Here is a 27,291-nt window from a genome sequence, read left to right on the forward strand (position 1 = left end):
CAAGAAAATACGGCATATCTCAATTCAGGTTTCAGTTTGTCAAGTAAGTTCTCTACAGCAATTCCAGAGAATAAAAACAGTTGATTAAGTCTTACTCTGCAGCAAAAACTCATCTACATATCCCAGATGAAGTGTTTCAAACTGGGGGAACTCCAACTCTGCCATCTTTAGGGCAGAAAAGACGCCATCTTTGGTTAGGGAAGGCTGGATCCGAACTTCATGTAACCTATGAACAAAGAGATAAATATCAGAGTAAAACAAAAACCATCAGAATCAAAGGGTCTTCCTAACATATGAACTTCTGAAAGAAGTTCATCTTATTGGAGTGCCAAAGGCAAACAACTTCCCCCTCCTCTACTAAAAAACATTAGGGATGTTTTGTTTTTTAAGTTTTTAAAATTTATTTTGAGAGAGAGAGAGAGAGAGAGAGAATCCCAAGAAGGCTCCACACTGTTAGTGGGGCTTGATGTCATGAACCACGAGATCGTGACCTGAGCCGAAATCAAAAGTGAGATGCATAACCGACTAAGCCACCCAGGCACGCTGAGATGTTTCCTTCAAAGGAGCATTTTGCAAAGTGTGGGCACATCTTAGGCGGTACACTGAAGTTACATTAGTTAACAATGAATTTTACAGTAAGAATCTTATATCCTTTCAAGGTGCTTTCTTTTTCTTTAAAAAAAAAATTCTCTTTAATGTTTATTTTTCAGACAGAGCACCAGTGGGGGAGGGGCAGAGAGAGCGGGAGACACAGAATCCGAAGCAGGCTCCAGGCTCTGAGCTGTCAGCACAGAGCTCGACGTGGGGCTCAAACCCATGAACAATAAATCAGACACTTAACAATAAGTCAGACACTTAACTGACTGAGCCACCCAGATGCTCCTCAAGGTGCTTTCTTAACCCTGGTTAAGTTAAAAGTCAGAATCTGCATCTGGTGTTATTTCTTTCACATCTTTTTTATGCTAGCTGTTAAAGTACCATTTTAACAAAGATTATAGTTCTATATTGGATAACAAAACCTACTTAAAGTTAGAAACCATTTTTATTTATATTCTTAATATACTATTGATAGCAAGAGTTTTGTTTTTGAATAAATTTAAAAAGTGGTTACCTCAATTTAAATAAAACAAAAGTAGAGGTAGACTTTTGATCTGTAGGAAACAGTTAAATGTGGCATAAACTGATGCAAAGAAAGATATGTTAAAAATATAAAAGTGTTACAAGTTCGGGACTCTTAAAAAGCTGATTTAAAATACTGATTTCTAAATAGCAAATACTGTCACCAACTAACTGAAATCATTCCAAAATCATATAGGTTGAAATACATGGTTCCCAAGAGAGCTGCAGAAACCAGTGCATCAATGCTGACTTCTGTTGGACTCTCAGGCACTTCCAGAATGTTGACTGCTCTTCTGAGGTGAGACCACACCCTTTCAGAGTTTGCTGGATCTGGAGTGCAGCTCGACTGGTCAGCAGTTATATATAACACAAGATTACCAATAAGTGACACCCTGATGCTAATGTAAACAACTCCTTTGTATTTTAAATCGAGACAAGGCATAATCAAACTTCATACATACACTCTCCCAATTTTTGGAAAACCGGAAAAAACGTAATTCTAAGACAAAAGGCAATGTGAAGAGGAAACATACCTACGAGCAGCAGTGATGATGAGGTAACCAAGATCTACTTCAAGAGCATTTTTGCAAGCTCCCAAAACAATAGTGTGCAAATTTCTAAAACCACCTAGTTAAGGGAGAAAATGAACAAAAACAGTATTTTGTTTGACCACAGCACTTTTAGTAAAGTATTTATACACACTTTTACACACTTCAGATGATAACTCTTTGGTTAAAAGTAAATCTAAGCTTGTCTTTCCATTCATATTAATATCTCAATATGAATTATGGCTACTAGTCATTTCCCAGAAAGAGATGAAAATGGATAGATACTGTCCTTCTGAAAAGACACTCTGACAGCATCAAAAAATTACTCCAAATTACTGAGGCGTTTGAGAAAGGATTTTCAGAAAACCAGAAGTTCATAAGGAAACCATTAAAGAAGGGATCCTGACATTTTCTAGCCAAGGTTTGAACCTCCAATAGAACATACAGAACAAGACCAGCAAGCACTTCCTTAATGTCAACTGGGTTTTTTTTCCCATGTTTTTGAAACTTGCAAATATAGAGCAAAAAAAAGCACACAAATTATTAATGTATACAGCTCAATGAATTTTCTCAAGATTGACTTTCAACTTTTATGAATTAAAACCATACACTATGTACTTCTGTATTTGGTTTCTTTTATTGAACATTTTGCTTATGAGATTCATCTAGATTGTTGCATACAGCGGTAGTTTATTCATTCACATTGCTGTGTAATATTCTTTTGCACGAAGATGTCACATTTTAATCATCCATGCTGTTGCTGATAGGCATCTGGGTGGTTCTCGTTTGGAGGCTATTATGAACAGTGCTACTGTGAACAATTTTGGGTATGTCTCCTGATAATCGTATGTATGCACTTCTGTTGTATTTGACACCAGGAATGCGACTGTTGATATGCATATAATCAACTTTAGTAGATATTATCAAACGGTATTTCCAGTGATTATATCAGTTTATACTCACCAGCAGTGTATGGAACACTATTGTCTTTTTCACGTCAGTCATGCTTAGGCATAGTCATTTTAGTGTTTGTGTATCACACTGTAATTTTATTTTTTGCATTTCCCTAATAGATTAATGACGTTTATTATTTTTTCACGTTTATTGCCCATTTGGTTATCCCCTTTTGTGAAGTTTTTTCTATTCAAGTTGTATCCCCATTTTCTGCCTTTTTCTCATTCATCTTAAGAGTACTTCATATATTCTAGATACAAGTCCTCTATCTGGTATCTGTATCGCCAATAGATTCTCCCACTTGGTAGCCTGGCTTTTCACTCTCTTAATCGTGCCTCTGATGAATGGAAAAAATCTTAATTTTAATATAGTACAGTTTATCAATTTTTTCTTCATGGTTAAGTGCTTTTTGGTATCCTGTTTAATAATAAATCTTTGTCTACCTAAGGTCAAAAAGATATTCTCCTACGTTTTCTTTTACAAACTTTTTGTTTTTCACATTTGGATCTAGGAGTCATCTGGAATTAACTTTTGCGTGAGGTATGCTGACTCCTTAAGTAAAATATAAGGTAGAATCATTCTTAAACCCCCATTAGCAGAGAAAAGTCTGTTTCTCTCTCAGGATGTGGATACAAACTCTTAACTTTTGGCATCTCCCTCTAGGTCTTCTGATAAATGGTTTCACTGTGGTCTCCTTACCCCTGACTTTTTCCTGCTAGCTACAGGCATGCAGTAAAAATAATGCTGTTAATCTCGAGGGGGCCTGCTCCATCCCCTTTACACGATGTAATGAAGTCTACTTACGTCAGACTAGACTGACAAAATGCCTAAAAATGTAGTGCTTACTCATATTTTAACAGTATTAAGAATGTCAATTGTTACCAATGGTACTTAATAATTTTCCACTTGTATTTCGAATATACAAAGTTAGATTTTTAGTTCTCAACTATTACCTAACTAGCTGAATTTCTTACTATTTTTAGTGCAGTGAGATGTTTAACGTGGAGCACATTCCGTCACATATCATTATTTCAAAAACCATGAAAGGACCTAGAGAGTAAAATATATTTTTCTTTTCAAAGCCATCATCTGATGAACAGATCCAATATCCAAGTGATACACATGAAACCCTTTTATTTATTTTTTTTTAAAGTTTATTTATTTATTTTGAGACAGAGAGGGAGGGAGGGACAGAGAGAGGGAGAATGAGAATCCCAAGCAGGCTCTGCACTGCCAGCACGGAGCCCAACATGGGGCTCAATCCCACAAACCATGAGATCATGACCTGAGCTGAAATCAAGAGTCGGACACCCAACTGACTGAACCACCCAGAAGCCCCAACATGAATGAAAGCATTTTATATACCATCAAGTAATAGACAAATGTCAGACACTATTATTACTAATGACTGAGTCCTTTTGTAGACCTAAGGTATATAAGTCAAAAATCATCTCTTATCACCAATGGACACTTGAAATCCCTGTATCTCTCAGAAAAATTCCAAATACAGCAGATGTATGATTAACTAATAAGTATTAACAAGCCAGAAAACATGCCTTACCACTGTACTATTTATCTTGAGACGGTTGAACACAGAATAAAAAAAAAAAAAAAAGACTGCTATCCCATGCTCATGGTTATTCTCCATTACACACCAGACAGAAAGGGCAATTACTAACAAGCATTTTCTTTTAAAATGACTCACAAGAGAAGCTATAAAAGCGTAATAATTTTTTAAATGGATTTAAAAAGTATTCAGTAACTAAAGTAAAATGAGTACCTGATCTCCAACTGTCTTCAACTACGTGTTGGATAAGACCTCCAAGGAAAGGAACTCGAACCATTTCCAAATGTTCCAAGTTTCGGGCAGAGGCTAAGCCTGTTACTAAAGGGACATACTTCAAGGAGTTTGTGGGTCCTGGTGGGGGGAAAAAAACTTCAGTGGAATGATGTAAATTGCCTTAAAAATAAATTTTCAAACCAGCAGCTGAAATGAATTAACTTATGAATTCTATGTGTGAAACTGACAGCCAAGTAGTTGACCCTCTGTAACTTATACTTATTAAAAATGAAAGTACGTATTAGCCTGTTAACCATATATTTATTCAGCATAAGGATTTCTCAGTAACACTGGAGAGACACTTAGTATTTTTTGTAAATCCCCTGAAGTCTCAATAGTTTTGAACTCAAAATAACTAAGGAGAGAAAGCCAAGTTGAAAATTTGATCCTTCACTCAAGTAAATAGCTGATCATAAATACCTCTCTAGGTGACCAGTATTGTATTAGATGTTATGGAAGATCACAAGATACAGTCCAATCTATCAAAGAGCTTGTAAATGACATGGAGATGAAACCAACATGACTAATTATAAGGATAAAAAGGTGTAACATATCAACTACAAAAACAGGATCTGTTATACTATATGAAAAAGAAAAAATAAGAAGAAAAGGCAGGTGTATGAGAAAAGGCAGAACTCGAAGGACGTACGCAGGTGGAAGGAAGTGTCTCCCTCAGGACAAGGAAACATAACACAGTGTAAAGGAAGACACTGAGGTGAAGGCTGGTATGGTTGCATAGGGGACAGGGAACAGGCAGGTCTGAAAATAAAAGAAGGTACATCTTGGAAAAGAGTCAAAAATAAAGATAACAAGAGAGGCCCTGGTTAGCACTTTAAAGCAAATACTTCCCACTTGATAATCTAGGGCAACAGAATCACTGAAGGTTTCTGAACAGAAAAGCAGTGCTTTTTGCTTTACAGGAGATTAAGTCACAGTACTATTTACAAGCAGGATAGTTAGGAGACAAGAAACAAAGAAATCAGACGGAGATCTATTAAAACAATCCTACCGAAAGTAAAAAGAGCCTATAAAAATATGTAGAGACACTGTGCTGCTTTTTTTTTTTTTTTTTTTTTTTTTGCTAAGGTAAAACACAAATCACATCTACGGACTTTAAAACAAAAAGTACATTTATTTTCACGAGGTAAGTAAATTATAAAACATAAACAGTAATAGCATAGTATAATTCCATTTACAAATGTGGCTATGGGTTTCCTTTAGGGTATTTCCGGAATAGCATATGCACAATTAATTCCACCACAACCATGTACCATTACCTGCACAGTTCCTCATGACGAAAGTTCGTAAACTGATGCAAAGAAAGTCTTTGAACGGCTGTGGTTTGGTGAGTCTTACCCATTTCATATAAAGGTGCCTTAGCATCGGGATACAAGGAATTTCAGGAACATTCACCCCTAAAAACATATACCAAAAAAAAAAAAAAAAAAAAAAAATCACTAAAAAACTGTATTCTGTTTGTATTCTGCCTGTGTAAAAATGTAAGGTTCTGCTTTTCAAGTTGACAATTTATCCTTCATGGATATTTTTAACAAAACAAACTACCTAATTAAATTCTATCAAGTTTGGCTTATTTAAAACAGGCTCGTAAAGAACAATTTAAGCAAACCGTAAGTGTACTACTTTGTTCTACTTTGTTATTTCTTTAGAAAAGGCAAATGGGAAGATGAGATTTTAAAAGTATTTTCACATTTTATACACATGAATCTTTCTCATAAGTCTGTAACTCTTCTGGGACTCACATACCCAAGAAAAATAAAATGCAAGTAAGTTACTGAAAACAAAATTATGTGGAAGGAATACACACCAGTATTCTTTGATGTCAATGCCCACCATCCCGCCAGTGAGAAAACTAAATGTCTCAGGACACAGGCAGGCTAGCTGGTTTCAAATATTGTGGTTTCTGGATGATATCCAGAGACAGACATTAAAGTTGTTTCTACCAATGAATGAACCTTAAGGACTTGGAACTGTGTGGCAGGAGCCAGTCAGTATGACTCTGGGAAAGTGAGAAACCCATCAGTCATTTACTTTACTATTTCAAACTGATAAAGGTACTTTATCCTTCTGATCTGTAAGTGGCTTAACACTAGGAATCATACCTGCAAAGGACCCTGGCTGAAAGAAAGGGAGGTAAAGGGGCAGGAAAAGCCAAGACACATGAAAGAAGAAAGACAGGTAACTTGTAAGTTCTAAATGGAAGGAAGTGGATCAAGGAAACTGCCCAACAACTAAACCCTGTAGGCTCGTGAAAAGCTAAGGAAGTGACACAAGTCTTTGAGAGAAATCCGAGGACACGGTGAGAGACCATTTAACAAGCAGTAGCTGGCAAAACCAGTTTAATACGACTTTGCACTCAAGTTGCTAGAAGCCCTGCTAGAGAAGGCAGAATCAAGAGTACGTGAACGGTAGTTTCTGCGAAGGCTAAATTCCACAGGATGCTCCAGTAACAGGATTAGTCCTGCCATCCAGCCCTCCCCAAAAAGCAGTTACCTTTAGCCTGGAACTACGCATATACACTGTATGGCAGCAGACAGGAAGTAAAATAGGGGATGAGACCAAAGGAAGAAAGGCAGAGGAAACGAAGTACAGACCGAGACTCAAGATGCAGAATTTACAAAGGTATGTTTAGCACCTACCAAGATGGTGGCATTTCTAATTAGGAATCTCAAAGTAGCAAGGTGAGACAGATCTAGGCAACACTGCGATATCCTGTGCCCAATCCACGTTTTGCCCCAGATCCATTCTATAAACAAAGGACAGTTACGGGTCCTCCCCTGAATGTGCATTAATTTACTGTACACATTTGTATCACCATCACAGTGTTAAACTGCTGAATTAATCAAATGAATTCATGCATTTCAACAAAATTTACCAACCACTTATATCTGCAATGAACAATGACAGGAATTATGGAAAATATAAAGATATAAAAACAGTTTCTGACTTTACAGAGCCTATGTTATAAACTGCAGATATCACAGAATCTTTGTATCTAAAAATCCAATCCCAAACTAGATATCCAAGTGCCTAATCAGAAGCACTCCTTGATCTTGTAAATAAAAGGCTGCTAGAGAGCTTTCTTCTTATGCCATAATTGTGCACCTAAGTCCTATTTAAGACCTACTTCTGTTAAAAAAAATAATAATCATAGTAATTTTTTAAAAAACGGGGGAGGGGTGTGGGGATGCCTGGGTGGCTCAGTTGGTTAAGCCTCTGACTTTGGGTCAGGTCATGATCACACAGTTCATGAGTTCGAGCCCCCACACTGGGCTCCGGGCTGACAGCTCAGAGCCTGGAGCCTGCTTCAGGTTCTGTGTCTCCCTCTCTCTGCCTCTCCCCTGCTTGTGCACGCACACACACACTCTCTCTCTAAAATAAGTAAACGTTAAAAAAAAAAAAGACCTACTTCTTACCATCCCTGCTGCACTCCCTGCACCACCTCACCCAGTTTCAGCAATTTCTAGTTCTTAAACCATGACCAATACTCAGAATAATGCTTAGAGCAGAACAGATACTCAATAGGTGTATTTTTAAAAAAACATTTAATAATAAACATTAAAAGTCTAAGGTAACAGGAGTCCTCCCAAAATCCTTTCCATAATGTAAGCCAAAGGTAACAAATTTGGGGAAACATTTGCCCATATTATTACGTTGAAATTATTGTGATATAATTTCATCAACTATGTGGATGGAGGATGCACACTATAATCACTGCAAATAAGGTGCCTTTGGAAAAAAAGCACCCTATTTCCCATTTCTCAGGGAAAAAGAGAAGTGGCAGAATTTTCCATTGGCTCTGGGTTGAACATAGAATTTGTTCTAGAGCTGAGGTGTATAAAAAAGGAGCCTGTAGCTGCATGTAGCTATTTGACAAATGAACCTAAGATAAAAATTCAATTTTTCTGTTTCACTAGCCATAGTGGGCACATGGGATAGTACAAACATAAGACATTTCCATCATCACAGGAAGCTGTATTGGAGAAATCTCTGAAGGGTTGAACTAGGACCGAAAGGGCAGGGAACAAGGGCAGGATTCTGGCTCATTGAATAAAACAAGACAAAAAACAAAACCTACCAACTTTCAAAACTGCTGAAACCATCTTCAAAAAGGGAACAGACTGGTTGTGAGGCAGTATTTCTCTCACTCCCCAGACCCACCTAGGGCTCTTTAATGGGAAATATAAATTTGTGTACAAGCATTTCTCTGGCCATCATCGATCAACAGAGCCATTTCTACAATTCTCATTTGTCCCTTTCAGTGACTATTCAATTATAGGACATTTCAAGGAGTCACAGGTGACTCAAGAGACATGTACTCACCAACTAAATGTAAAGTTTGAATTTTGGCTCCTATAGGAATTTTCAGTTTATTTTCAGGAGGAATTGGAAACGCTCCATTACGATTACGAAACTTCCCCAAAATATGAACATGCGGCATATATGTCCATATAGATTCTACCAACTCCAAATGAGAAGTTTCCACACCCTAGAAAATAATGCCAAGCAAGCATAAGAAAGGCTATTAATTTAGCATGAAAAGCGCCTATTTCTGTATCATAATATACTAAGTATGCAATGGGACTTGAATTTTGTTATGGATGAAATCTGGATGTGAGGGAACATGTTCTTTCATTTTCTGATATATTATTTCATCAATCAGTTGATGTCACCAGGTACACTCACCACTAAGTTTGGGCATGCCTGCAAAGCTTCCAGAACTCCTGGAATGCTAAAAGCCTCATGCCCCCGTACCCTTCGCCTCTCAAGGTATCTAGGGTGAAGGCCATATAGCTGTTCGACGTCTGGCATCTTCTTCAATAGTGTGAGAAAACTGGAATCTGTGAAGCCTGAGAAATTCAGAAATATTTAGAGGCAAGTTCACCTTTCTGTTCATGAACATTTACTAGTCACTTCTAATTTTTATCAAAAGTTAACAAAAGGTGTCATTTTAAAAATTTTGTAAGACTGACACTACAGCTGAACAAATGGTTAAACAGAAAACATATTCCTTAAGCAACAGAAGACATGTGTCAGAAACCCCACTTATCCTGAGTTAATATCTTACAGAGCTAAGGCTTTTTATCACTGCCTTGGTGGTGTTTAAGGCACAGAAATCTTCGACTAGGAACAACACACTTTTAACCTGGATAACTTGCACCTATTACTGGACTGGTGGCTGAGGAAGGACCACCTACCTGATCAGCACCGCCCCCCCCACCCCCCCAACCCAAAGGTACTCTCTGGTCCAGAGAACCTCTAGGGCTCTGCAGACCACACAACTAAAAAATGAGTAAGATGTGAGGAAGCTCCCAGTTCTAACCTAAATCCCAACAAACCAGGTTCTCTTGGTCTATCCATTTCCTAATAATTACTCTATCCTGTGTTTATCACTCCCTGGACATTTTGGAAAAATGACATTCTGAAAACTGAAAATGAATTGAAATTGAAATGACATTCTGAAAAATGAAAATCTCGTTTCTGAAAAAGACAAATGCAAGTTAGCTAAGAGTATCTAAGTGAACCAAACTGAAAGGATGCTGAGCTCACAGAAAGCTATTTATCTGGGAGGCTGTGTTCCATCCACCAGATGGGAACAGTAAGGCAGATTACTTCCACCACTGCAGGGGATTTGGTATGATAAGTAGGGAGACAGTTGATACTTCATTATCTGGGATGTTTTGTCTATAATGGAGGTTGTCAGAGAGTCACTTGTCTGCTCACTAATAACAGCTAAAATTATTAATTCTCAAGAACATAAATGAAGCCCCAAATCACTAAGTCTTACATGAGTTGTTCTATTTGCACAGGGCTGGTGCAGATGATTGTGTTAACTTTCGAATCACAAAACTGAAGAGTTAAGAAGAGACCTCAAGGATCACTTGGTCTGATTACAATAACAGCTCTTGCAAAGCAACCTTCACTAACTGAACCAATCAATGTGCTAACCATTCTATATTCTCTCATCTACTCTCACAACCCCCCAAAAAGGTAAATGCCCCACTTATGAATGTAAAAAATGAACTTGAAAGAATTGAAAAGCTACCAAGTGGGAGAGCCAGAATTCAAAACCAGGTGTGACCACTGCCAATGCCCATCCTCTTTTGTCACATACTTACTACACATTGTCTCTCGTTAAAACATCGGTAACGTTCTACCTTTACAGAGATCATGTGACAATCCAAAGAACTCGCATATGTAAACCATAAAAACCATGGTTATCGTTACTACATAGAAAATTGGGGCTTAAATTCTAGGTTTAAACTAATGCCAGGGTGGCATTAGTAAGCAAAGTTAAAGAGATCTTATTCTAGGCTACAGACTGTCTGCTTCAATCCTCTTTTACAGTCACTGCAGGAATGGGAAGCTTTGGGCTCACAGTTATTTATCACAGTCTGAAAGAAATCAGCAAAGATTCTCTTCTAATTTGATAAGGGACAGAGATGTTAATGCGAAGACTGCATCACATGGGACTCTGCTATCTCGCTTGATACAGTACATTAATCCCATCGCCAGAATTCCTGCTGACCTAACCTCTGTTAAAGCAAATCTAACATAAGGAATGACAGTCATTTTCACACTGCCCTTATTTTTTGTCTTTCCTGCTATAACTGATCACTCTTTGGAAAACAATGAGCTCTTTTCCCTCAGAATGGTTTCTTTGAAGTATTTGAGGACAACTGTGTTTTGCCTCCCTCCTACTGAGCTAAGTTCTAGCCTTGGGTCTTTGCAATGTTCTTCACAAAAAGGTATATGCTGATCACTAGCTCTGGCCAAAGGATAAGAGCTACCAGTTGACTGATGATCTTTTTGAAAGGATACAGCCCCCCAAAGTGTATAATATCCCCGTATTGCAGAGATAGTCTGCCCTATTCTACTTCTGTCAAGGCTCCCCCACCCCACCCTCATCACATCTTCAAAATATCAGAATTGGGATAATGCTAATAAAATGTGGTTCAACAAGACATTTAAAATTGCTACGTAGCAGTAACGAAAAGGCACTAATAAATGGATTGGTGTTAACTGAAAAGAAGCCTTGACTGGCCCTTAATTTTAATTCTTCCCTTTCAGATGTGCTCTACTTAACTAAAGTCATCAACTTTCTTATCTGGTCTCTACCTGAGGTCTGTTTTGTGGTCAGGCCACTAACTCTGAAATCTTCACCTGTAAGGCGAATTACGCCTTGAGAATCTCTAAGACCTAGCATAGTCTCAAGGGCTAAAGAAATGAAAGCTCCAGAAGTGCAAATTTCTGTGGCCTGCTGGAGCAGCTTTACAAAAACTGATTAATATTTGTTTCACCAGAGGATGCCATTAAGGGGTATAGAAAAACTATGAAAACCTGCATCGTAGAACAACAGACATTTTGTCTAATATAATAGACATGTATTGAATTAACAGCTAAATAAGTATTCTCCAATCATATACTTGTGGAACAGGTTGATATAGCTCCCTAAAGAACTAAAACGGTAAAGCCTCAAGCAAAACACATTTTATCAACCCAAACCAACCTCAGTAATTTAGATAAGATTCTGCCTCCCTACCTACGAGGTGAGTTAGATTACCTATCTTAAGACAAGTAATGTTTGATGGGAATATTATTAGTTTCTAGTAGGACTCCAAGGTACCTTACAGGCTAAATCCACTTACCACTTGGCATGTATTCCCACCACCGCCCTGCACAGAGATCCACAACCCTCACCACTCTCAGATATAGGGTCACTGCTTCTTTTAGCTTCCTGGAAAGACATTCCATACACATGATATCCTGCAGAGGGAGGTACCTTTGTGAGAGAAAGAAACTCATATTTATCAAGTGGATAAGTACTTCCTCTCACCAACAGGTTACTTTTTTTCCTTCTCCAACCCCTCAAATAAGACTTTAGGAATATTTACAGGGTTTTAAGATTAACATGCACTTAAAGCTTTTCACTAAAAACAGAGGAGTCCGCAAATACTCAAGCATCCAAATAAAGTACTGAGATCCCTCCAAAGGGTGTTTGCTAAAACTTGCCTTTCTCCTTTTAAGTCTTCACAAACCAAGAAAATCTCAAGGAAAAAAAAAAAAAGAAGAAGAAGAAAAAAGATTTCAGTGCATCTCCAGGCCTCACGATAAGGGAACATTAACAAGATCAGAGAGAACTAATCAATATGAACCTGGCCAATGTAAGTTTATAGCTTTTACAGAATCCATTTCCTGTAGTGGCTAAAAAAATTCCTCTATGCTCCCTCAACACCACCCAGAAACTCTACGATTTTCTCCATCAACAATATGTATACTAAGTTTAAGTATACCATTTTTTTCCTATATCTTTTTACCTTTTAGATCACACTCTGATAAAAGTATTGCATAAGCATTAAATGAGAACACCTCAACTACAATTTCCTCTTTTCCAACTTCCCCTGCTATCTCTTCCTTCCTGAAACTTTTCAACTAACCTCTACTTTTGTTGTTTTCAGTAATAGCAATATGCATTTTGAAAGATCAAAAAATTTCATCTTTCTCTCTTCCTAAACACCTCTCCATGCACACCTAGATGATGATGATGATTTTTTTTTTTTTTTTTTTTTTTTTAAGTAAAGTGGCGCCTGGATGGCTCAGCTTGTTAAGTGTGCGATTCTTGATTTTAGTGCAGGTCATGATCTCATGGTTCGTGGGTTTGAGCCCCATATCGGGCTCCATGCTGGCCGTGGGGAACCTGCTTAGAATTCTCTCTCTCTCTCTCTCTGCCCCTACCCTGCTTGCTCTCTCTCTAAATTAATTAATTAATTAATAAAAAAAAAAGGTAGAAACAGAGGCTCAGTCAGTTTAGCTTCTCTTGGTTTCGGCTCAGGTCATGTAATGGGTTCATGTAATGGAGCCCCAAGCAGGTTCTGCTCGGGATTCTCTCTCTGCCCCTTCCCCCCTTCTCTCTCAAAATCAGTAAGTAAAAATTATTGAAAATTTTTAAAAAGGTAAAAACTACCCTTTATTGAGCTCACATTATGTCACAGACACTGTACCGTAGTCACTGTTTCACGACTTTACAAAGTAGCTTGTTCTTCATTTGCCCTCCCCCAACCTTCTTCTTTCTTTCTCTGCTAGGCTGGGTTCCCTATCACTCTGGCTAGCAGTTGATTTTGGCCAAAGTACATGATAGGCAAAGGCTTTCTGCTATCGCTAGTCGCCTAGTTGAACTCTTCATCACTTATGAACCTCTCTCAATCGTCCCTTCATTAAATGAGCTTCAAATTCTGAGGCTGAGTATATGTACCGTTTCCTGCTAGAACTCCCACTGGTACAGGAGGTGCTATTTTACAAGTGGGAAAACAAACTCACAAAAGTTAACCTGCATAAAGTCAACAGCTAGGAAAGAGGAAGGAAGAGCAGGGATGTCAACACAGTTGGGTTTGACTCTAATTCCTAAATATTAAGCTAATTCTAAAAAAAAAAGTCTAAGTGTGTCTGCTGAGTATTTCTCTGCTCCATTTTTTTTTCCACCTCTGGACTTTCCCGCTTCCATTTTAAACTCTTTAAAGAGAATAAAATCAAACCTTATTTTACACACTTACACACACGCGCGCGCGCGCGCACACACACACACAAACATTACAGCTAACTTACAGCCTCCAAAACTCAGATATAAGTAGGATAATTTTCAGAAACAATAGGACTCCACGTTTTATAAACAATGAAAAATACTCAATTTGTTTTCTGAATCAAGTTACACACTAAAGAATTTTTGCCTCAAATCACTGATTGTTATCCAAAGTATATGCCTAGGTAAATATTACAATCCCTTTAAATACAAATAGATCAGTGATCACATGAAGATTACATCATATTTGCCCTCAGGAAAAAAAATGTATTAGAAGAGATGTGACACTTGATTCCATTTCTTCCATTTGAATAGTCTTTTCCAACTGCGAAATGGTATCTGATTCATTCTCAACTTAAAATATGGTCCAATTCTTTTATATGTCCTGCCATTATTCAACAAATATCTAACACATATTCCTAGAAACAATCTTACCTATGTTTTCTTCCAGGATTTTAACAATGTTATTATTTAACTCACTGATGCCTTTAGAATTTGTTGTCAGATAAGGGAGAGAAGAACATACTTTCATTACTTTCTCCAATGGTTTTTGGGTTATGACATCATCACTGAAGAATCGACTCAGCTCTTCCTCACTGATATGAATACCAAGTTTATCATAAACTAGATCTGAATATATATTTGAATCCATATATATACCTATATATATAATGTATATACATATATATATCACCCAACTATCTGTGATTTATTTCTCTAGTACCAAATCTTCAATTATTGTATATTTTAGATTATATATGTACATATGGCAGGGTTAGGCTCTTTTTCTGAAAAAACTTCAGACATCTTTCTGCCAAATGAACTTTAGCATCCTTTTGTTACATTATAAAAATTCTGTTATTCTGGGTTACCTATTCCCAAACAGAAGTGAACTGACAAAACTACAGTGTCACACAACAACAATCTGTGGAAGATAAAGAATAATACAAATTCATGTCAGAAAAGAAAAATAAGGTACCTGTGGTTCCCTACAGTAGTTCTGCTATCATTATTTTAAAACTTCTCAGGGTGCCTGGGTGGCTCAGTCGGTTGAGCAGCCGACTTCAGCTCAAGTCATGATCTCACAGTTCGTGGGTTTGAGCCCTGCGTCGGGCTCTGTGCTGACAGCTCAGAGCCTGGAGCCTGCTTTCATTCTGTGTCTCCCTCTCTCTCTGCTCCTCCCCTCCCCTGCTTCCACTCTGTCTCTCTCAAAAATAAATAAACATTAAAAAATTAAAAAAAGAAAACAAAACCAAACTTCTTAATCGGCAAATATTCAGTAATTTTTAAAAATTCAAAACATTTCTAAGAACTCCATGTATGGAAACTTCCTGAAGGTAAATAAAACAATGGAAAAGCCAAATGCTTGGAAAACTCCCTTGCAATTTTTAAGGAAAAAAACTGGAAGCAACCCAGATGTCAGACCACAAGGGAGAAGTTAATTATCATGTCATAGTCAATGACTAAGATGCTAATTAGGAAGACCCCGTCGCAATATGAAAAAAGGCAGAACACAACATAATCGCTAATGCTCACTAAGCGCTTATGCTATGCAGTGTGCTGAGTGCTTTAAAAGCATCAGCTCACTGAATGCTTACAGTAACATCTTTATTGATCGCTGGTCCGAGGCAAGTAAATCAAAGACTCATGATTCACACTCAGGTCTCCAACTCCAGAGACAAGGTGTCTTAGGGTTGTTTATCTGAATGAACAGTGACTGACAGAAGCAATCAGGGGAAACTGGAATGACAGGTTTTTGTTTTCACTTCTTTGTTGTTAAAATGCAGTCTGGAAAATAACATACTCAAAAAATCTGTTTTTGAAAAAAACTTTACCACAAAACAACTTTAATGTGTGCACTGCATATAGTAACGATGGGTATTATTTCATGAAACTTTTATTTCAATCACTTACATATATGTGCATAATGAAGAAAATGTTTCTCACTGTGGTTTGTAGTCAAAAAAGTCAGAAACACTGCCTTATGTTGTACACACATGGTACTGTAATAACAAAAGTCAACAAATCAGTCAATAAGAATTCCAAGAAGTCTGGAATGTTAACACAGTCTAGAGAATGGATGTCCAACAGAACTTATCGCAACAAAAGTTATCTCTATCGTTAATGTCTACGCTGTCCTACACAGTAGCTACGAGACACATAGGGCCAATGTAACTGAGGAATTGGGAGTTTTAATTTGATTTCATTTAAATTTAAATGCCATATGTAGCTAGTGACTACATAGAGAGTGCAGCTCCAGAATTTGCTCCTACTTATACATTCTAGGTGGGTAAAAATCAACCAAACAAAATCTTACCTAAAAATATGACAAAGCACTTCATGTGAAAGTTGATTCATATAATCCTTTGTTTCATCGGGTATGGTTTCCTCAGGGATTTCATTATTCATGAGACATGTTTTAACACTTTTCTTTCGTGGACCCATTGCTATGTTACCTCCAGTATCAAAGAGCAAATCTTCCCTCTTGGTTACTTGACTGCAAAGCACCTGAAAGCAAGCAGAGAATAGACTAAATAAAGCACACCAAACCCAAACTCAGAAATTATCCCTATAAAACAGACTTTTGTAAAACCATGCTTACTTGAAAAGAGAAAGAAGGGTACCCACAGACCACATTCAAATTAATAAAAACATTACACAAAACCCACAGAACATCTTTTTCTGAAGAGCAGCAGAGAATATAAAAATGCATTATTTAGAACGAGCAAAAATAATTCAAGGAATCAGGATTCTACATTCTATTGTGTACTCTGTTCCTTCTTAGCTAATTCACTCAGTCTCCCCAAGCATCAATTTCTTCCACTTTAAGCTAAGATCATTAAACTAGGTTAACAAAACTCCTTCCAATTACAGAGCTCCCAACCCTAGGACCATCCCTCACACAGAAGGTACAAGAGGACTGTTGGGCTCTAGTCCTGGATCTGCCAAACTACTTCTATGAACTTGAGTCACCTTTTAAATTCTTCATTTTCCCCCCTATAAAGTCAGGGGATTAAACTCCACAAGTAGGTCCCAGAACCCTTCATAAATCTGATAAAAATTACAGACCTTCTGCTCAAAATCTAAACACTGTTTATGTGCAATTTCAGAGAGAGAACAAAACCACCCTTTTCCTCTCCTGTAAACATTAAGGAGCAAAGGTTAATTCACTTTTGTGTCAAATGTATGTTTCACTTGTTTTTAAAATAAGCTTTGGGGTGTGCCTGGGTGGATCAGTCGGTTAAGCATCAGACTTCGGCTCAGGTCATGATCTCAGTTCGTGGGTTCAAGCCCCACGTTGGGCTCTGCACTGATGGTGTGGAGCCTGCTTTCGATCTTCTGTCTTCCTCTCTCTCTCTGCCCCTGCCCCACGTGAGCTTACACACGTGCTCTCTCTCCCTCTCTTTCAAAATAAATAAAAATTCATAAAACAAAAATAAAATAAACTTTAGTAAAGGAAGAGAGGGGAGGAGGGAGGAAAAGGAGAGGATGGGGTGGGGGGCGGGAGGACAAATTAAAGTCAGATGAGCAAGCACCCAGAGGTTTGTTTTATTTTGCTGACCAGGATAAGAGGGAACCATGTGAAAATAGTGTCCTTTAAATAGCATTATCAATTATCATTGGTAAAATTCTCAAAAACGTCCTGGACTCGAACTCAGAGAACTCTAGATCACAGCCTAACCTTCGTCATGCCACAGTGATGCACAGAAGTGCAGTTCCAAATCAGTGGATCTCTAGTAACTGCTCCGTTTTGTGCACCACCTTCTCCTTTTCCCTAATTGTAATCCTTTACTATTAAAACTTGCTAAAGTGGACTGCATGCTTCTATTTTCCTACAAAGTAGACTCATTAAAAGCTTAACCTTTTCCTGATGACCTGAGCTTATCAATAGGATTCCGTGATGCCTCTCCTCAGGGACTATGCAAGTCTGTGGGGTTCTTGGGGACCCTTTGCTCTACCAGTAAATGGGAGCAAACTACAAGGCTAAGCGAATCCTCAAGATTTCTTGTGCCTGTGTGTGTTCTGGTCTCTTCCCTCACAGAAAGGTGACCTGGAATTTCTGGCAGTTAGCAGCGTGCTTGCTCCCCTTGCATTATACACACACATACACACACACACACACACACACACACACACACACACCTACCTCTAATCCCTAATTTGTTGCCTCTTCAGCCATGGCCTAGGAAACCAGAACAACATGTCTTTACAATTGTGTGGATGAGTATCAACAGGCAACTGGCAGTACAGACCTAAAGGATTCCGCAAAGAGTAGGAGCATGAGCTACCATGCTCTCAATTCATGACATCTCCTTTGCTTTCTCAAAAGCTTATTTGTATGTTGACCGTCCCATTTTGGCTAACAGACCTCTGGAGACAGAAAAGTTTGTACTGAGAACTGCCCACAAAAAAAAGTTATAAATACACTCGTCTGTTTCTATCACTGCCCAACTTTTCCTATTCACTGCCCCCTCTCCGGCAAAATGAACCTTTCCATCTCACGACAGCGCTGAAACTGCTCTAAGGTTATTTTGATCTTCTCGTCATGAAATCCCACAGGCTCTCTTCCGTGCTCCCCTCACCTGACCCATCTGTAGTACGGGCCAGTGCTGACCACTGTGTCTACAAAAACTTCTCATCATGTGACTACTTCTCCCCAAAGTAATACTCTCTTGATCATCTTTATTCCTGCATGACCACTCCTCAGTCTCCTTTGCCAATTCACCCTAGAATCTTCTTCTCCCAGGGGCAACTGTATCCATTCTTGGGGCTTCCTCTACTACAAATATACTTAAAACAAACAAACAAACAAAAGTATTCTAGTTGCTATCCCTCCTGAGCTCTAACCTTTACTTCCTCTGCTTATGAGAAACCTTCATGTCAGGATCTTGAACATCCTTCAAAAATATTATGCCCAACCTGAACTCTCTCCACCAACTACAACCACCCCCCAACCCAAAACATGTTCAGTCACACACACACACACACACCCCTGCTTTCCCTACTCTAGTTTACCAGATGCTCAAATGAGAAACCTTGAAATCAGTCTCAAATACTGCTCTTGCAACCACACCTGCGGGCCTTCAGGGCTCTATCAATCCTCACCTGGCCGACTGCAATGGCTTCCTCAATGATCTCCTTGGAGCCTGGAGCAAAGCCTACCACACAGCACGCCCACAGTAAGTAATTTGCTGAATAAATGCTTAACGTATCATACTCCACGTTGAAAGCAGAATGAGCTTTTTAAAACATTCTTCTGATTGCATATTAAGTGGAAAAAGCAAGATGTAGGTTATGCAGAAAGTATGACCTTGTTTGCATAGAGAAAAAGGACAAATATGCTTGTGTTTGCATGGGACATTTCTGGAAGGTCCCACAACAAAATAATAACAGTGGTTACCCTTGGGGAGAACAGAGGGTTAGGAAAGGAGGAAGAGACTTTTACTTTCCATATTCTTCTCCATTATTTGAAAATTTAATTTGTTTTGGGGCGCCTGGGTGGCGCAGTCGGTTAAGCGTCTGACTTCAGCCAGGTCGCGATCTCGCGGTCTGTGAGTTCGAGCCCCGCGTCAGGCTCTGGGCTGATGGCTCGGAGCCTGGAGCCTGTTTCCGATTCTGTGTCTCCCTCTCTCTCTGCCCCTCCCCCGTTCATGCTCTGTCTCTCTCTGTCCCAAAAATAAATAAAAAACGTTGAAAAAAAAAATTAAAAAAAAAATTTAATTTGTTTTGTATATTATACCTCTTAAACAACAAAAACAAAAACACCCATATCAGCCTGCAAGGAATCCTAGTTTGCATAGGATAAAATATTTCCCATCTAGTCTCACAGCACCTTCCCAGTCTTATCTTTCAATCCTTAGCCCTTGTTCCTCAGGACACTCACTCCAGCCACACCAATGTCCTCAGGGCCCCCAAACATTCATCTTTCATTCCCAATTAGCTATTAACTCTGACTAGCGGTCCTTCCCTCCCCATTTTTTGCCTAAAACACCACTAACCTGCTTTCAAAATCTAGCTTAAAGGTTAAGTCCTTTGTGAAAACTACTCACCTCCTCTTTTGAGCTCCCTGTGACACTCAGCATATGCTTCTCCTATAAAAACTTGTGTGGTATTTTCTTGGCCACGGTTCTGCCAGGAAAAGAACCTCAAATCTCCTACTTCTAGGTGAAGACAAGTCTTTGCTCATAATAAATCCTCAAATATCTGATGTATGAACATCCATCATTCTTTCCATTATTCCAGAGGCATCCAGTAGCTTCAAGGCTGCTAAGAACCATTTCATGGTCCTATGAGCACTCTGTTTGCTATGGCAGCACTCAATGATCTTAGCAACGAGCTTCTAACCCTGACAAAAATGCAGTCCAATTTTAATCCATAGGATTAAACACAAAAGAAACAGCTATCTGCACCTACAAATGCCTCAAGGAGACTATTAACCAGTTTCAACCAACCCAACCATGGATGAATTTCCCAGCTATTATATTTTAGCACATGCTTCACTTTTAAGGATCTGGACAACTCTAACCTTTCATGAATACCTGTTCTTGATTTTCATCCTTTAAGTACAAATCTTTCGTAGCCTTCCTCCCCCTTTTTTTTTTCTCTCTACCAAATCCACACCACTAACAATTTATACCCTCTTCTTATGATTCCACCTTTTGCTGTTCCCTATCATTTTGCAAGCTGTGATTTTGTGGGAATCAGGTTTAGTAGCCTCAGTGCACAACCTGCACTTGAAGTTTTAAACGAAACAGACTGCACCTTAACTTTGAGTTTATAGAAGTTCACTTGTTTAGAACTCAGAAAAAAATACTTACTCACAGGTATGATTTCATACATTATGCAGAGATCAGGTGCCCAGCAAGCCCACAAAAACCTATTTAACTTACAGTATGCGTTAACACTAGCTACTGAAGGGCCTAAATTAGCAGCACTAACAACATTTTAGGTGAAATTATGTACATCATTTTCCATATCGTGCCTAGAGTTGAAGACTTAGTCATGCAGCTACCTACTTGACAGCAGGTGGAGTAGTGACTCCCCTGCCTTAAGCCTCTGGTGGGGGACCCGTGAAGATGAACACTAGGGTAAAAGATAAGATCTCCATCCTACATCCAGGGGCTTAACAGTCAGGACCCACAGCCAGAGGAAAGCCATCAGTCCTCTCCTCCTCCAAGTAGGTGCCCCTAGAAATATCCAGGAGATAAAAAGATTCCTCATTAAAGGACTCATTTATTTTGAGTACTATCACCACTCCAACTCTACAGAGGACAACAAAATTATTTAAACGAAGGTTGGCTTCATCTTCCATTTCAGTGAAATCCCTAGCCAGGCTATGCTGAGAGAAACAGAGGCCTGGTATCCCCGTATGAGAAGAAAACACCATGCAAGACCAGCAAAATCCAAGTGATGATGCTGTCTCTCTTGTAGGTGCACTCTCTCTTCTTAATTGCTTTTCTTTTAGTGGGATGAGGGATAAAAGCAAGTGAGAATAGAAAATTAGACTTCCACGTCTTGGGTTTCCTCCTACCCCTATAGCCAACATATCGTCATTTGCCATTTGAGAAACTCAACGAGGTAGGAAAGGTGCAAAGCAGAAGCAGGTTAAACGGAAAAGAGGAAAGGAGGGAAAATCCTATTACCAACAGTAGGTAAAGATGAAGCAATGATGCGGGCCTAGCAGAAGAGTCACAGAGGGTAAGGGAGAGGGAAGTATAAGTAACAGGTGAGTAACCATATGTGAAGAATATATTTTGCAGCACCAGGTGTTATTTCTAGGGTTAGCAAGTTCTGGAGGCTCAGACTTTAAAATGTCATTCTGACAGAAGTACAAAATCCCAGAATGTCAAAGCTGAAGGGGCCCTCAGAGATCACCTGGTCATGCAGCTCTTAACTTTTTGTGGGTCACAAACCCTTCTGGGACTATGGTGAAAGCTGCACATCTTCTCCCCAGGAGGAAAATAAAACATACCCAGACTGGTGCATGATGAATTTCATATGCAATCTCGGGGACTTCACAGACACATCAAAGCTCACCCAGAGGTCCCTACCTAAGACCAGCTCCCTCAATTTTCAGATGGACAAACAGAACCAGGCAAGAGAAGTCAGTGGCCCCAGAATATGTATGAAGTGTCAGGATTCAGGCTGGGATTCGGACTTCCCAGCCGACACTACACCTACATCAAGTCAGGCTCCGTACCTCGGCTGTTTCTCTGCACTCCAGAGCCTGGCCACTGCTCTGAGATGGGCTTCTGGACGCTCTGACAGAAATGCTGCTGACCGAACCCTCCTCCACAAATCAGGGTTTGTGGTCCTTCTAACGTAGGCTCCCACTCAACAGCCCTCTCAGCAGTCCTGGGGATGCTATATTCTGTGGCTGGCTGTTCAGCAGACCTTAGCTACCAGAAGCATCTTTTTCATCCTGGCGGTGCAAGTACATTCCAAGTAGTAAACCCGAGTTGTCTGTGTGTATTCTTTAAGCCAGGGGTCTTGCTGTAATACAATTTCTCTTAGGTCTGCTCTTCTTCCAGCCGGTAGGTTCAAAACTCCTTTCTTCCCAAACAGAACTACACTACCCTCTACTAATTCAGTTCATTCTCTTTGCTCCCAAATTTACCCCTCTCTTTTAATCCTTGACCCTCAAGGCTATCTCCACCTCTTATGGGGAAGCACCAACATTTGCTTGCTTGCAAAATCAAGTTCTTTTCCTTTTAATCCTCTCTTAAGGATTAGAACCTCTGGAGAGATTTTAACACTATTCACAATTCTGACAGTTGCTGGTATCTATAAAAGTCCTGTATCAATCCACTCCTTCACTCCCTAAATGTCACAACTAAAAATCTTCCTATACCTGTACCATCTCGCCAACATCCTCCTCCATCCCTGACTTTACTAATTACTCCTTTCCTCAGACCACACGAGGCCCTCCCGGGTATGTGTTTTATCTCTTATTAACACACTGGACAGGGCAAAGATAAACCAACTTGCCTTACAACTAAACAGAAAACTTAAGAGATCTCTTCTTCTATAAAATTTTCCTAATACTGAACCAATTCTTCATTCTGTATCTAAATAAGAATTCTATGGAGAAACTCCTTTTTTAAAAAAAAAAAGTTTTTTTAGTCAATTGATTTATTTTGAGAGACAGAGAGAGCGCAAGCAGGGGAGGGGCAGAGAGAGAGAGAGGGAGAATCCCAAGCAGGTGCTGCACTGTTAGTGCAGAGCCAGATGCAGAGCTCGAACTCAGAAAACTCTGAGATCATAACTTGAGCTGAAACCAAGAATCAGACGCTTAACCAACTGAGCCACCCAGGCGCCCTGAAACTCCTTCTATTCTTGATTGCTGCTATCCATTCATCCATCTATCTCCTCATTCACTTACTACCTACTAAGTGCTAGATGGTGACAGAGTTGTTCTTCCCGTGAAACGTAGCCTTAGAATGCAGTCTTAGTCTTCACTGCCCTCACTAAAAATACCTTTCTCCCATTTAAAACTTCCCAATGTCCTCAACCATCCCATCTGGTCAGGAGCTTTCCTGCCCTTCAGGTTCTAATGCCTTTCTTTATTGGCTTCAGCTTGCTCGTATCAAAACAATCTTGCGCATCACTTAATAGGACCCCATTCCTAACATCATAAACATTCTGTGTCTACTACCTAGGATAGTCTCTCTTACCTAAAGAAATGCCACACCACACCCACCAAGCTGGTCCGAAAACAAACACAAATGGAATTATAGTGTCAAAAGGGTCTAGGAATCATCCAGTGCAACCCTTCATCTTCCAGATAAAGAAAAGTGAGGCCCAGAGATGTAAGCTGGCTTGTCCAAAGACACAAAGTCAGAAAATACCAGTGCTTAAGCAAGGATACAGGTCTTGAACTCCAGTGCAAGACCAATTTTATTTTTACTATGTCACTTCACCTTACTGAAACCGAGTTTTTTTTTTCTTTTTTTCCTATGCTATGGCTTAGTATCTTTTCCACTAAAGTGTGTACCTCCAGGCACACATTCATTGAAACAAACACACACGAAAAAGTTATTCTTTGCCCTAAGAGAACATAAGAATCACAGCACTACAAATTCTAAAAGCAGGGAATGAGCCTTAGGGATCACCTAAACCAGAAACTGTCAGAAGTTAAAGTTAAAAATTAGAAGCGCAGACGCAGATCCTATTAGAATCTATAAGACTACACAATGTGTAGCTTTCCATACCCCATTTCTTTCCTCTCCCAGAAAGTCATGGCCTTACAAGAGCCATTATTTTACTCTTCAGTTATGCTCAGAGTATGGGAAAGAGGATTACAAACCAGTAACCTAACCCTACGCTCTCATTTGCCAGATGAGAACTCTCAAGTCAGAAGGAGAGTCAGAAGGAATTTGTCCAAAGTGCCAGCAAGTTAATAGCAGCTTTAAGAGAATAAACGAGGTCTCCCGTTTTTCGCACAGGGGTGTTTTCACACTGTGGGTATAGATGCATAGACCCAAGCCATCAGGACAGAGCTTCCCACTGCACAAGAGCCTTCCTAAGCGCCCAGGTGCCCTCGGCCAGTCTGGTGTCTGGAAAGAAACACGGTAGACGTCTCTTATCAGTCAACTCCAGGCTATACAGGAGACAGGGAAGACAAGCTTTTCAGGTCTGTCTCTAAGGAAAGACTCCTTTAAAGGGAGTTGAGAATCTGATTTTCAGAGCTAAGAGAAGCATCAGAGGCAACCAACACCTTCACTTGACAGATAAGCAAACGGTGCTACGGAGAGAGTAATGGGCCTGGGCAAGGTCACACAGTTGAGTCGGTGGACGGGGTAAGACCAGAATTTGAGGCTCCTGATCCTAGGGCTGGCTGCCTCTCAAAGACGTATTCACTGCGTCTTGCTCAGGGACACCCCCTCAGTACGCTGACTACAGGGCTTCCTTAATTTACCGGTTGAAACACTGACAACGTAAAAATCGTAGAATTCGTGACACCCGGGGTGGGATGGGGGTCCCATAAGTTGTCCTCCAGGCCAACCCCCCAGTCCGCCCCTATCCTGAGGAAATCGAGACCCAGAGAGAATTTTGTAGGCTAGAATCTTGGGCCAGGTGTGGACAAGGTAAGCAAGCCCCGCAAACAGGGCCTACAAGGCCAAGCACCACAAATCCAATCCCTGCTCTCCGGGACGCTCTAGGCCTGAAAGGGGCCCGAGACCGAGAGACCGGGCGGTCGGGAGCCCGGGAGCCCTATCCGGCCGCCTCCGTCCCGCCGCCCACACCCCCGGCTCTGCGGCCCGCCGCCGGTCCCCGGGCCCTCTCGACAGCCGCCTCACCTACGCCGGCCCTCCGTCTGTTATTGTGGTTGAGAGGGAGGGAGAAACGCTACAGACACTTCCCGCGGCCCCCACCGCCGCGGCGCTTCCGCTTCCGCCGCCGCTCAGGCATTTCCGGGGGGTTGCCTTCCGGGGCTGGGCTCGCTCCCCTTGTCCATGTTGGGTGTGGGACGCAGGCGTCTAGTCTCGGCAGCCATGTTACGCGTGGCCGTTTGTGAGGGCGCTGGCGTCAGTCCATCTTTACCGGGACGGCGTCGCCGCGCCGGAAGCGCCTAGAGTCTGACGCCGGGGGGCGCGGGGGAGGCCGTCAGGACCCTGTGGTTTGCACGTCGCTCTGCCCGTGCCTGGCGGTCTCTGATAAGCCTTTGGACCTCGTGTTGCCATTTGCAAAACGAGTGCATTCCAATAGAGAATTTTCCAGAATTCGTCCAGCTAAAATTTTTTTTTTTTTTTTTTTTTTTTGCCGGCGGGGGAGGGTGGGAGGAGTTGTGGGGGAAAGTTAACGATGTTACTTTTAAATTAGCTTTTCTTTACCTTGGGGACATTGTTTCTGCACATAATGAACAGTATTTTACAGTTTCTGAAAGGGTCGCGTATGAGTGTCTCATTAAGAACTGCCTAGCGCTCTCACATACGGACAGGAATCAGTGTCTTTGTTTAATGGCTGAAAATTACCCTCAGAGAGGTTAATATCACACAAGTGGACTGTGTGCAGTCCACTTTAAAAAGTGCACAACTTTTTACCTTCCGGATCCCACGTTCTTGCCTCTGCATGCATGTGACTAAAATGAACTAAAATACCTACATTACAATAGATACAAATAACCTTTCAGGAAAGCTAGTGTGCGTTGAAACCGTAGGAGATGCAGTTTGACCAGACACGGGGCAGACTAGACGATTCTGCTGCAGAAAGCACTGAAGATGGACAAGGTAAACAAACTTGGGATGGGTGGGAGTGGGGGGCTCCCTGCTCCTTGCTAGTCTTTTCTTAATACCAAACCTGGTGTCTTCTCTTTCCCTACTACGGTTTGGCATCACAGGTTTCAGCTTGTCTTGGCAGACACAGTTCTTGCTGGGTGCCATTCCATGTGTTAAAACCGTGTGTCCTGATTTAGGGCTCTGGGAAGAAAAAAACAAAACCTCGTTCTATTTGTACACTGTTCATCTTAATCCCGGCTTTCGTATTGCATTCTTCCTGTAAGTGAAAGTAGTTGCTTCCGTCAGTTTCTTTCGTATTTGAACTGAAACACTAACACAAACCGTGGCCTTTTCGGTGTTCTGGATTGTCTAGAAAAACATAGGAATCCTATATGGAAGTGCCTAGCACTGAGCCCGGCATAGATACAAGGGATCCAATAAGGTTTACTTCAGTGCAAATGGGATGACTATTTGAATATACTCCTTCTTTTGGTTAGCATTCTTCCTGTGGCAAAAAGTACCATGGTGGGACTAGAAATACAAATAAGATTGTTTCCTACTTCAAATTTAGAAAGGAGACAAAAGCATGACTACATAAATGCTGAATAGAGATGTTTTCTGGGTGCTATGAGTGCCTGCTGTGTATAATTAGACATCAAAACTAGTTTAGTGGGGCGCCTGGGTGGCTCAGTCGGTTGAGCGACCGACTTCCGCTCAGGTCATGATCTCGCAGTTCGTGAGTTCGAGCCCCGCGTCAGGCTGTGTGCTGACAGCTCAGAGCCCGGAGCCTGCTTCTGATTCTGTGTCTCCCTCCCTCTCTGCCCCTTCCCCGCTCATGCTCTGTCTCTCTCTGTCTTCCAAAAATGAAAAAACATTTAAAAAAAAAAAATTTTTTTTTTAAAACTAGTTTAAGTTTTAACATGTGAAGGTAGAACATATGCATCCCTTCAGCTCCAAGATTTTTCTGTTCCTTAGTGATACGGGTTTTTATTAGGGTCCTGAGCTAGTGTGCCCTGC

General features: G+C 40.3%; 1 protein-coding gene across 9 annotated transcripts in view; it reads right to left on the reverse strand.

The window, feature by feature from the left end:
- FBXO38 (F-box protein 38) overlaps positions 1–25,563 on the reverse strand; it is a 56,275-nt gene extending 30,712 nt beyond the window's left edge. For 2 of the 9 annotated variants that reach the window (XM_042949881.1, XM_042949825.1), the window contains exons 1-9: positions 20,107–21,041; positions 16,374–16,564; positions 12,129–12,262; positions 9,166–9,329; positions 8,803–8,968; positions 5,739–5,876; positions 4,402–4,539; positions 1,653–1,746; positions 96–226 (exon numbers count right to left, since the gene is read on the reverse strand). In XM_042949881.1, the coding sequence (XP_042805815.1) occupies positions 96–226; positions 1,653–1,746; positions 4,402–4,539; positions 5,739–5,876; positions 8,803–8,968; positions 9,166–9,329; positions 12,129–12,262; positions 16,374–16,564; positions 20,107–20,139 (1,189 nt within the window). In that variant the 5' untranslated portion in view covers positions 20,140–21,041. Of the gene's footprint in view, positions 1–95; positions 227–1,652; positions 1,747–4,401; positions 4,540–5,738; positions 5,877–7,118; positions 7,655–8,802; positions 8,969–9,165; positions 9,330–12,128; positions 12,263–15,970; positions 16,060–16,373; positions 16,565–18,203; positions 19,136–19,162; positions 19,484–20,106; positions 21,042–21,072; positions 22,249–25,356 lie in introns of those variants that run through there. The other 7 variants (XM_042949834.1, XM_042949852.1, XM_042949902.1 and 4 more) reach the window with 7 other exon arrangements.
- Positions 25,564–27,291: the final 1,728 nt, after the last annotated feature.

The sequence above is a fragment of the Panthera leo genome, chromosome A1 (assembly GCF_018350215.1).
Source record: "Panthera leo isolate Ple1 chromosome A1, P.leo_Ple1_pat1.1, whole genome shotgun sequence".
NCBI lineage: Eukaryota > Metazoa > Chordata > Mammalia > Carnivora > Felidae > Panthera > Panthera leo.